General features: G+C 39.5%; 1 protein-coding gene across 1 annotated transcript in view; it reads left to right on the top strand.

Annotated features, from left to right (window-relative positions):
• Positions 1 to 12,783, top strand: part of ESR1 (estrogen receptor 1) — a 569,447-nt gene that overhangs the window by 478,490 nt on the left and 78,174 nt on the right. Inside the window, exon 7 of the mRNA XM_004368823.3 lies at positions 1,766 to 1,904. Within this exon, the coding sequence (XP_004368880.1) occupies positions 1,766 to 1,904 (139 nt within the window). The remainder of the gene's footprint in view (positions 1 to 1,765; positions 1,905 to 12,783) is intronic.

Genomic DNA, 12,783 nt, shown 5'->3' with positions numbered 1-12,783 from the left:
AGACCTGGTTTGGGGAGAGTAGAGAAAGAGGGGGCGTAGACCCTGAGGTCTGTCTCTAGCTTGAGTTTCTCTATGTGGATCCTCACCTATTTGCAGCTAAGGATCGTGTGAAAGATAGACCTCAAGCATGAAAGAAACAGTGAGCTAATTGGTTTGAGTCTGTGATGCCTCCATGATAAGCAAGGAGAAGCATCCATAGGCAAACCATCAATACTTGAGTGTTCAAGAGAATAAACTTACATTGTGGCTTTTTAAATAAATACAAGTATAGATAGCTAATAAAAATTTAATATTATTGAGAGAAGGTAAAGAAGGGAAGGAAGATAACAAAAAAGATGAGTTTTCTAGAGCCATTTTCCCGAAAGAGGGAATAAAAGGTTGAGGGCAGGGAGAGAAGGAGGAAATAGACTGTGATGAGCTACATCAGGGAAAAAGAACAGGAACTAATTTGGGAAGTAGTACACTTTATGGACACACTCTAGCAAATCTTAATTTCTGTGTTCGGATTTTTTTAGTCATTTGTTTCAAATTCTTAATTAATTAATTGGAGCTCATAAGAGGTAGTGTCAGTTGTGGTCAAGGCCATGGTTTCTGGAGTCACAGATTATATTCCTATCTCTGTGACCTTAATAAATTATGTAAACTGTTGTAATGAATTATGCAATCAATTATGAGCATCTGTTTCCTTATATGTAAAATGGAGATATCAGTTCACACCTCTTAGGGCTATTGTATTAATAGATTAAAGATAATAAAATTTAAAAAGTTTAAAATAAATTGTGTACAGGAGTACTTAGTATTGCTTCCAACCTATATTAGGGGCTCAATAAATTGGTCTCCCCTCCTTTTCCTCCTCTTCCTCCTCTTTCTTCTTCTTCTTCTATCATTATTATTACTATCAGGCATCTACCATATTGTCAGTGGTGATTGGAGAAAGCTTTAATCTCCAAATCAACTGTTAGACAAAAAGGGCGAATTTTACTGGTTATTTCCAGAAGTAATCACAATGCCACCTTTTTCTCATGTGTCTCATTCTCCCCAAGTGATTTACCATATGCTATTTCATTAGTCTTTCCTTTTACATGGCATGAAAAAAGCATGGCTTAGTGACTAAACAAAGAAAACAAAATTTTGTGACTTTGGTTCTGCCTTTGCTCCAGTTCCCTTATGGTTTAAGACAAACAGTTTAAATTTCTTGCACCTTAATATCTTTAGCTGAAACAAAAATGAATAATAGTCACATACAGTTATTGTTGTTGTTATCAAGTTGGCCCTGACTCATGACAACTTTATGTTATAACAGAACAAAATGTTGCCTGGTCCTACGCCATCTTCATGATGATTGATACGTTTATGTCCATTGTTGTGACTATGTGCCAGTCCATCTCATTGAGGGTTTCCTTCATTTTCACTGACCCTCTACTTTACCAGTAGGGTTATTAGAAATGTATAAATAGAAAATATACAAGTTTTAACACTATGTAAGTAGAGAACTTAGAAAAAGCGAAGTGGATTGCATGTATTAGTGTATTGTCTGTAGGTGTGATGTGAAGGCTGTAAGAACCTTAGTGCCATATTAATATTCATTGATATAGCTAAGTTTGGAAAAAATTGTCATTTGACTTCCCCATAAAGTGTGCTTCAATTACACTTTATTCCATCTAATAACATAGACCCTACCAGCCGAAATCCCTGTTTGCATTAATTTCAACAATAATGAATGTCTTTCATTTAAGTCAGCAGGATTTTCCTTATCTTGTTTCAGGCTTTGTGGATTTGACTCTCCATGATCAGGTCCATCTTCTGGAATGTGCCTGGCTAGAGATTCTGATGATCGGCCTCGTCTGGCGCTCGATGGAACACCCGGGAAAGCTCCTGTTTGCTCCTAACTTGCTGCTGGACAGGTGAGTGGGAAAGAGCTTCCTTTATCATCATCAGTTTATTTATGAAGCCATTGCATTCAGTACTTTATTACATAATGAAGTCCTAATACAGCTGTCTTAGTTACCTAGTACTGCTGGAACACAAATACCACAAGTGAATGGCTTTAAAAAACAGAAATTTATTTTCTCACTGTTCTGGAGGCTAAAAGTCCAAATTATGGTCTCAGCCATGTCGATTCCTTCTGTGAGCCTCTCTGCTAGTTTCTGGAGTCTGGCAGTCATTCTTGGTATTCCTTTGCTTGTAGACTATCTTCAAATGTAGTGTCTTCCTTTGTGTGTGTGTGTGCGTGTGTGTGTGTGTGTGTGTGTCTATTCTGGTCTTATGACTCAGAAGTGATTAGATTTAGAACCTACCCTACACTGTTAGGATCTCAACTGACTGATGGACTACATTACATTGCATTGTGGAAGATGATTACGTCAGATTACATTACATTACATTATATTATGAAAGGTAATCTGATGTACCCAATGCGAGTTGATTTAATCACATGTAGCTACTCCATGACAACAAACTAGACTAATGTTTGGCCAAACTGCTGGGAATCATACCCTAGTCAAGTTGAAACATAAAATTATTACAACTAACAACTTTATTAGATGTGTTTACTTTATAAATGGGAAAGTGTGGGTGATGAGGGTTATTCAAGTTCACAGAAAGCTAAGGATAACTTTGCTAGATATCGTCTCAGAGGAGCTTTATTATTTCTATTGTATACTTTTTTTAATAACTATGAACTGTAGTTTTCTAACCCCACATTCATCTTGTCTTATATAAAAATGATGAATAATCTCCCTTAATTAAAACCTTTTTTTGGGGTCCATGTGCATCCAAACCATGATAGTCTTCATTTGCTTCTCCAATTTTCCCATCATTAAAATGAGGAAATTTGATGAGAAAGTTCCAAAGGCCATATCCAGGTCTATGAATCCATCAAAGTTACTTGCTTATTTTAGAAAATGAAGAGTTTCTAAAAATGGAATGTGAGTCTTATTGTTCTTTCTTTTTCAGTCATTGCTTAGAGCAGTAGAATTTAGATTATTCAGAGCAGCTACTGCCAATGGAGTCCCTACCCTGCACCAGCTGCGGTGATAAACGCTTTACGTATATTATCTCATTGAATCCTCACAGGATTCCAAGGAGGCAGGAGTATTATCATTCACAGTTTGCCAGAAGGGAAGCTAAGACTTAGAGATATCCTGCTACTTGCAGCAAGCAGAGAGCTAGCTAATGGCAGAAACAGGATTTGGGTTCAAGACCTTCCTGACTCTGGCACATTCTATTCACTGCTGTCTTGGGCACACATTCTTCCCACTCTTTCATGTTCAGTGAGGCCTCCTTTGGTTTGCTGCAGTAGCTCCTTGATTCCAGGTATACCTTGTCTTTGTGGACTGCATAACAATTAGGATGGAAAGGAACCATCTTATTCTTGTTTCTTGTAAACTTATTTTTCCTTTGAGTTCAGCAGTGCAAAGCTCCAGGTGGCCCACGTTGCTTTTTTGCACATTCCTTCACTTCAGAGCATCACACTACCTTTCTCTCTCCTGTCCTGCACCTGGGCTCCCCATACCTGCCAAAGCACCTGGCTCAGAGCTGCAGCAAAATTAATGTAAGTGATGGAGAATTCTACAAGATGTTGGTTACTGTTTCATCATTTGTGTTAATATAGCTTTTGAATATCTGATGATACTATTCAAGGTAGATTTTGTTGCTGTAGAATATTCCAGTATTATAGTTTCACAAAATTATTAACCATATTCTGCCAGCCTTTTAGAGGATGTCTTTACAATTTTCCTTTCCTCTTCTATCTTTTTCTTTCCTTGTTTTTTCTTGTCTTGTTTTTTTTCTCCTTTTCAACTCATTACTCCTCTGCTTTCCTTTGCTTTCTGTCTTAGTCATCTAGTGCTGCTGTAACAGAAATACCACAAGTGAATGGCTTTAACAAAGAGAAATTTATTTTCTTACAGTCTAGTAGGCTACAAGTCCAAATTCAGGGCAACAGCTCCAGGGGAAGGCTTTGTCTCTCTGTCGGCTCTGGAGGCGGGTCCTTATCTTCAACCCTGGTCGAGGAGCTTCTCAGGCCAGGTACCCCGGGTCCAAAGGATGTGCTCTGCTCCCAGCACTGCTTTCTTTGTGGTATGAGGTCCCCCACTCTCTGCTCTCTTCCCTTTCCTTTTATCTCTTGTAAGATAAAAGGAGGTACAGGCCACACTCCAGGAAAACTCCCTTTACACTGGATCAGGGATGTGACCTGAGCAAGGGTGTACATCCCACCATAATCCTCTTCAAGATAATCCAATCTTGCCGCATTAACCACAGGCAGAGATTAGGATTTACAACATATAGGAAAATTATATCAATCACAAAATGGAGGGCAACGACACAATAGTAGGAATCACGGCCTAACCAAGTTGACACGTATTTTTTGGGGACAAAGTTCAATCTATGACACTTTCCTTTTCCCTCCTTTCCTTTTCACCCCTATCCTTTCTTTTATTTTCTTGTCTCAAAGTACTGTGATTCTGTGACCAAGTGATACCAAGTTTGTCAGTGGAAGTATTAAATCACATATAACATTTCCTTGTTACGGATTGGTACGTGTGTTGAATGTTTAGACTTTTCTTGCTGAAGGTAGTCATCAAATCATTGCATTTTGGATATGAAAGGGACTTTTGACATTATCTCAGCCCAGTGGACTCATTTTACCAATGAGGTGATATTACTTAATGATTTTATCAGTCATCTGCTTCCTTCCCTTCCCTTCCATTCTCTTCCCTTCCCTTTCACTCCATTCCCTTCCCTTTTCTTCCCTTCCCTTCTTTTCCCTTTCCTTTTCTTTCGCTTCCTTCCTTTCCCTTATGATTCCATTTACTCTCATGTATATCACTGTAGTATAGGTAACTAAAAGTTGCCCTATCCAATCCTACTTTCTGCAGTTCCAGATTTGAAGTTTCTCCTACCTCTAGACTGGAGTTTCTCAAACTCTGCACTATTGACATTTTGGTTTGGATGATTCTCTGTTATAGGTGGCTGTCCTGTGCATTATAGGATGTTTAGCAGCATCTCTGTCCTCTACCTATTAGATATATGTAAGTCAGAGCAGTTAGGCACAGTTCATATCTAATCTCAGTTAGTAAAATGTTTTTCTTAATAGTTTACCTTTCTATGCATATTAACATTAAAGAAACACTTCCAGATACACTAAAACATCTTTAACGTAATACAGTAATAATAATGTTTTTATGCAAGTTGCAAAGTAGCGCCCGTTTGTTATTACGAACTATTGTAATTTCATATAGTAGGCTCAATGGAGGTTGGTTCATAACTATGAGTTGTACGTAAGTCAGATGTTCGTAACCCGTGGACTGCCTGTATGTTATTTCCCTCACCAAGTCTGTTTCTTTTTCTTTTTTTGGTTCTCTATCTTAGTGACATCAACATTCACTTAGGCACTGAAATTATAAAGTGTGTATTACTTACTTCCCCCTTGTATGGTTAAACTTACCCAAAGAATTTGTCCATTTTCCTTAGTTTCTGAGAGGTAACTTCTGAAACCTTAGAATTTCCTCAATGATTGAAGAGTCTTTGATGAGACTTCTAGATCACACCTGAGGGTTTATGTTAATGAGATGACTTGGTGGGAGCTGGGCAGGCCAGAAAGAGCCCCTAGTGATATCAGCCCAACTTCAGGGGAGGTAAGTTGATTCAATCAATCATGCCTACATAATGGAGGCTCTGGACATGGTAGCTTCATGAGCCTCCTGGTTGGTGAAAGACATTAATGCATGTGGGAGGATAGCATGTCCCCTTTTGAGACATGGAAGATCCTCTTTGGGAACCCTCTCAGATGTCATCCTGTTTGACTCTTTATTTGTATCCATTTTTCCACAGTAAATCTGTGATCTTAAGTATAGCGCTTTCCATGAGTTCTGTGAGTTGTTCTAGCAAATTGTCAAACCAAAGGAGTAGCAGGAGCCAGGTCAGAAGTGAGAGGTGCTGGGGATCCCTGAGTTTATGGCCGGTATCCTAAATTTGTAGCCATCAGGTCAGAAGTGAAGGCAAGGCTGGAGGCCCCAAGCTTATGCCTGGAACCCTGAAGGGGTAGTGGGAAAACCCCAAATTTATAGCCAGCAGGTCTAAAACGAGGGTGTCATGGGGATTCCCAAGCTTACAGCTGGCATCTGAGGTCTTGGGCAAACTATGAGCTTTAACTTGTGAGATCCAGGTGGTTAGAGTCAAAAAGAGGTGCTGCATGTGCAGCTGGTGTTAGAGCAGAAGTGGAACAGAGGTTGTTGTTAGTTGCCATCAAATTTGCTCTGATTCATGGTGACCTTGTGTATAGTGAAAACTGTGAGAACAAAACTCGGCGGGACTGCCTTGTTTTTCTGGGTCTCACAGGTTTTCTGCCTTTGACAGAGTGCAGTCACCGCTTTTCCATCACTCTGTATTTAGTGGAAAGTATTTGAATTTTCCTTCTCTGATAGCTTTCCATCTTACATAGGTTCCGGCTTTCACAGGTTTTACTGTATAACAGAATGAAACATTGCCTGGTTCTGTGCTAGAGAGATGGTATGTTTGAGTCCACTCTTGTGACTATTGTGTCAGTCCATCTCATTGAAGGCTTTCCTCACTTTTCCTCCACTTTACCAAACATAATGTCCTTTTCTAGTGGTTGGTCTTTCTTGCTGACATGTCCAAAGTAAGCAAGCCGAAGTCTTGCCATCCTTGCCTCTAAGTAGCCTTCTGCTTGTATTTCTTCTGAGACTGATTTGTTTGTTCCTCTGGTAGTCCATTCAGTATTCCTTGGACCAGAGAGGAACAGAAATAATGAACTGAATTGATCAACACACTTGGTGTCAGAGAAGTGGGGATTTGATTTTTTCTACATATACCCTCACCATATTATCCAGTTACCTATCAAATAATTTCTGACTGTCTCATGAAATCCAGGCCTCCTCTTTGTCTCAGTTCCATGGCCCTAGCACAGATCCCCACTGTCTCTTCCCAGATTATTGCCTCTTAACTACCATCTCTTACTTGGCCACTGTCCCTCTTTCCTTCAGTCCATGCCCCACGGTGTTACCAGAGACTTCTTTCTAAGGAGCAGCTGTGCTCATAACATTTCCTGAGTCAACTTTCATTGACTCAGTTCTTTAGAAAGTACTGTGTAAACTTCTTATCTTGGTAATTACGAATCCCTATTACAAGCATCATAAACACAAACATCTGCAGAGCCAGTCAGATGATGCAAGTGAGGCAGGCTAGTGGGGTGAGCCCAAAAGGGAGTGCTGGAGATTAGGGTGATCTGGTGAGCTCCTGTCCAAGCTAAAATCACCATGGGCTGAATTCAGCCTGAGAGTCATGAACTTAACTTCAAATTTCAAGTTCTTCCTCCACGTTTCCTTCTCTGCTCCCAGTTTCCTCCTGTGCTTGACAACTTGCCAGGCCTCAAAGATGCCCTGCTTGTCTCTGCTGCCTGGAAAACCCTCTACCATTAGTATCCTTGTCAGAATCTTATCCATGTCAGATGCCACTCTTCCCTAAAACCTTTTTCAATCTCTCTCTCCTCTTCAGAAAGAAAGTAACCTCTCTTTTTGCCAATTTCTAATTGAGTTTGGTTTGCACTTCTCTTAAAGTAAGAGTCTCATTCTGCCATGTTAGTTTATGATTGTATGTCTTATCTTTGTTACCAGTTCATAAACTCCTTTTGGCCAGACAGCAGATCTTGTTCATGTTTGTGTCACTTCCAATGTATAGTATCTCCCATAACCAGAAACCAAACCAGTTGCCATGGAATTGATTCTGACTCATGGCAACTCCATGTGTCTCAGAGTAGAACTTTGCTCCATAGGATTTTCAGTGGCTGTGGTCTTTCAGAAGTAGATCACTAGGCCTTTCTTCTGAGGTGCCTCTGGGTGGATTTGAACTGCCAGCCTTCTGGTTAGCAGCCAAGTGCTTAACTGTTTGCACCACCCGGTCACTCTTATGTCTTCCATAGGGTCCAGTAAATTTTGGTTAAGTTGTGCTGGCCAAGGTCACTCAGTTAGCTGTGGCAGAATCACTAGATGCATCCACCGCCTCTAAGAGTCATTTCAGTTGTTCTTGTTATCAGACTCATGTACTTTTTGTTCATTGCTACTCATCAATTCTTGGCTCATTCCCTCATTGACTTTGCAAACATTAATATCTATCTTAATTGGAAGGATTTTCTTAATGATCAAATGCATTTGACTTGTGCTTATACTTCTTATACTCCACAAGCCTATTATGCAAATTTTAAATTCCATATGGAAATGTGTGAAGGATCTTAGTTGTTCTATAACCAGACCCAAAGTCAGGTAAAATTCTCAAGATCTTAATAAATTTAATAATACTTAGGTACATGTTAATGATTAGAAAAGTTTTAAATTAAAAGTATATAAATAAAATATTCAGTAAAAATTTTACATAAATATAAAAGTAAAACATGATATATAATGTAAAATGCTCTACATATTTCTAATCAACATGTACCTGAATTTCATTAAATTTCAGTATTATTAACATGTATCTAAATATTATTAACTTTCAATATTATTACATTGCCCCCTTAGTGTTTGAGGATACCTGTTTTTGATGACATTGATATATGCATAACAGGGGTGACCAGCAGCCCGGATGAAATTTTATGCCTCTGAAAGATGGCTGTTGAGTGAAAGTTGAGAACGCTGCTTTTATTTTTACCTTGCAGACTCTAAACCCCTGTGATCAAATTGAACTCTGATTAACTTAAGTCACCCTGACCTTCCTGTGGCTCTTTTCCTATTACCTTGTACATAGTAAACATTTTTATTAACAAAATATCCGTAAGTTTCAAAGTCAAATAGTTGATTGAGAGCTGGGAGGCAGAAGATGAATGTTGTCTTCCTCATTTTTATTATAGCTTAGGCTTTGTGACACTACCTTTGAAAAGTCAGCCACCTCCATAGGCTATTTACTTTTGCATGTTGTTATTGTTATTTGCCATCCAGTCAGCTCCAACTCATGGTGATCACATGTATAACAGAACAAAATGTTGCCCAGTCGTGCACCATCTTCATGATCATTGGCATATTTGAGTCCATTGTTGCAGTGATTGTGTCAGTCCATCTCATTGAGAGCTTTCCTCACCTTTGCTGGCCCTGCACTTTACCAAAGACGATAGCCTTCTCCAGTGGTTCTTCTCCATCTTAATGATGCATCCAAAGTAAGCGAGTTCAAGTCTCGGAAACTAATTCGGTTTTCTTTGGCCAATTTTTGTAAGTAGATCACTAGGCCTTTCTTCCTAGTCTGTCTTAGTCTGGAAGCTCCACTGAAACCTCTCCACCATGAATGACCCTACCGGTATTTGAAATACCAATGGCATAGCCTCCAGCATTATAGCAGCGCACAAGCTGCCAGAGTACAACAAGCTGACAGATGGTGGTACTTTTGCATACTGTTGTTGTTGTTGTTGTTAGGTGCTGAAAAGTTGATTCCGACTCACAGTGACCCTGTGTACAACAGAACGAAACATTGCCCAGTCCTGCATCATCCTCACAATGATTGCTATGTTTGAGCCCATTGTTGCATTCACTGTGTCAATCCATCTTGTTGAGGGTCTTCCTTTTTTTCACTGACCCTCTGCTTCACCAAGCATGATGTCCTTCTCCAGGGACTGGTCCCTCCTGATAACATGTCCAAAGTATGTGAGATGAAGTCTCGCCGTTCTTGCTTCTAATGAGCATTCTAGTTGTACTTCATCCAGGACAGATTTGTTTGTTCTTCTGGCAGTCCATGGTATATTCAATATTCTTTGCCAACACCATGATTCAAAGGCATCAATTTGTCTTTGGCCTTCCTTATTCATTGTCCAGCTTTCACATGCATATGAGTGATTGAAAACACCATGGCTTGGGTCAGGTGCACCTTGGTCCTTAAAGTGACATCTTTGCTTTTTAATGCTTTAAAGAGATCTTTTGCAGCAGATTTGCCCAATGCAAATTTGATTTCTTGACTGCTGCTTCCATGGGTGTTGAATAGGGAAAATAGGAAGCCTGAGATCACAGATACTTTTGTAACTCATGGATTACCAAGTTGATAACCCAAGACAGGGTTTTATTTCAAATTGATTATAATCATGTTCTGGTCTCTCCAACCTCCATTGCAAATCTGGGCATTTGTGCCTTACAAGGCCATCAGGAGGCTAGAATTACCCCGATCTTTTCCTGTAATTACTCAGATGTTAGTATTGGCTAGTGGGGCTTAGTGATTATAGGAATATGAAACCTGCTGAGTTGCCATCCCACCTTTGTGAGCAGGGGACATATTTTCTATCTTGTGTCCATTTGAAAAGAGTTATTGCTTGATTTACTCCCTGATGACAACTCATGATATCTTGATTCTGGTAGTTTATACCTTTCCTGGTAGTTATATTCTCATAGGCTAATTGTATTCTTGCCATGCTTAGCCTACCCACAGTTTCCATTTCTTCCCTGCATCCTGTAGCAGTGAGCTGCAAGCAGTTAATGCAGTCATCTCTTCCTGTGAAAACCAAGAAATAAAGGTTATTATAAGGTATGAATAGGAACCCAGTAATTTCTCTTGATGTGTGTGTGTATGTGTGTGTGTTTTATAAGAGGAAAGTTAAAGATAATAACGACGCCTGTAAAAGTAATCAGGAAGTGGAGAAAACTTATTTTCTATTCCAGCACCTAATCCTTTGGTGTGTTTTGGCACAAGAAAACACAAAATACGCCCTCTGTGTCGACTGGGAATGTGTCTCTATAGTTAGTCCTGCGTGAGCGTACTGAAAAAATACAGAAAACAAAAGCAAAAGGGTTCAGCATATATCATTCCTTGTGGGGTCTCTTTGCTTTTGCAGGAGGGAGTAAAATTCACTAGAGCTGGAAGGTAGATGAACGATTTTAGAGGAAACAATGTAAATTGCCTGTTCATGAAACTATCCAGTTTCCAAGGGACTGTCTAATTCTGTGCTGCTGACGCCATCCGTGCTAACAAATTTTGAGAAATATTTGTGGATTTCTCTGTGAAGCCAAAGCATTCTCTCGACTCCTATTTACTCTCAGAGAAATAAAACTATTCATACATCTGAAAAACAAGGACAAATTCGACAAGCTGCATATTCCCTCTACCAAGCCTTTGGCCAGAGGGTTGTTGATCTAGCTCTTTCCATTGCTCCTGTGTCAGGAGCCACTGCCTGCAGGAAATAGGACTGAACAACAGAAAGTCCTTTTACTTGTAGGCATAGAATAAGTTCTCTTCCTTAACAGAAAAATAGATTGCTGCACCAGAGAGAACATTTTGCTACTTGTACTAAATAGCAGACTGTTTTCAGATGATAAATTCATTTTAAATTGGAAAAAAAAAAGTCATTTTCTAGAAGCATGGGCATTCTCATTTTAGGTTATTTATTGTAAATATTTCAGAAAAAACATGCAAATAAACAATGCTTTTGGCAATACTTTTCTTGACATTTTTCTGTGTAAAACTTGTCGTAAGTATTTTTATTTTTTGTTGTTTCTGTCTTGGAAGAATCCCAAACCAAAGTTCTGAAATTAGTTTATGAATCGAGAAGGTTATCAATGCACATGTGTTTCTTGGGCATGAAGAGAAGAACTTCTCTTTCTTTTCCTTCTTTAGCTGTCTTCCCTGTGAGAAATGTGTGTCATCCCCAAAGAGGAGCATTATAATAGCTAGGGGAGGAGGAGACAGGGGAGCAGGTGATTCAGCCATCTGCAAAATGAGTCCTGGGCAGGAGATGTCAGAGTTTTACCAGTAGCTTTGCCAGATTTCCCCTGAAATGTTCCACAAGTGCTTAGGCTCAGTATACTTGGGTTTGCTTGCCCATTTACCCCATTCCTATCTCAGAACCTTGTTCATAATCTATGTCTTGTGGAGTTGGGGGGCGAGGGTGGTATGTGGAAGGAAGACAACATTTATTCATGTGTACGGCACTGGGCTGGGTTAGCTTCTTCACTGTATTTTACTCAAAGTTTGAGAATACAGGTATCAGGGGTTTTTGCTAGTTAATATTCTGCCTCTGCCTCAGTTGTTCTTTCCAGTTCTGAGCTCATAATGACTCATCAGCATGTGCCAATTGGTTGATTCTTAAAAGTCTTTGGTTTAGCGCCCTGACAAATCCTAGGAATTTGAAACCGTAAAGGAGAAAAAATTGAGGCCAAAAGAAGGGAGAACTAAACTAAACTATTATTATTCCTACCACCTCTGATTGAAAAGGAGTCAAAATAACCATTGAACTGTACACTTTAAATGAGAAGATTGTATGTTGTGTGGATTATACCTCAGTAAAGATGTTACACACACACACACACACACACACACACACGCATGCACACACGCACACACTCAAGCACAACAGATATCTGTTGGAATTTCAGGAGAAGTCCATTTGACGTACAAGGCCATCAACCATGAAAGTGCTTCTAAAGATTCTGTTGAAAAAAGATAAAAAAAAAAAAAAAATTCGAACGAAGTTTTCTTCTTCAAAACAAAAGTGATGAAGCAGCTCTTTATTATAAAACTTTCCAAGCCCCAAGTCTTTAAATCCCCAAGTGAATTAAACCTGTAAACAGTAAGGATCCCCTCTATGTGAAATTACTCCAGAGGAAAAGGCATAATTCCAACCAAGAATTAACCCCGTGTAGGTTAATTTGGGAAATCCTGGTGGCGTAGTAGTTAAGAGTTTGGCTGCTGACCCAAAGGTTGGCAGTTCGAATCCACCAGGCGCTCCTTGGAAGCCCTATGGGGCAGTTCTACTCTGTCCTCTAGGGTCACTATGAGTCGAAATCGACTCAACAG

The sequence above is a fragment of the Trichechus manatus genome, unplaced genomic scaffold (assembly GCF_000243295.1).
Source record: "Trichechus manatus latirostris isolate Lorelei unplaced genomic scaffold, TriManLat1.0 scaffold00002, whole genome shotgun sequence".
NCBI lineage: Eukaryota > Metazoa > Chordata > Mammalia > Sirenia > Trichechidae > Trichechus > Trichechus manatus.
This window is presented reverse-complemented; position numbering and strand designations above follow the sequence as displayed.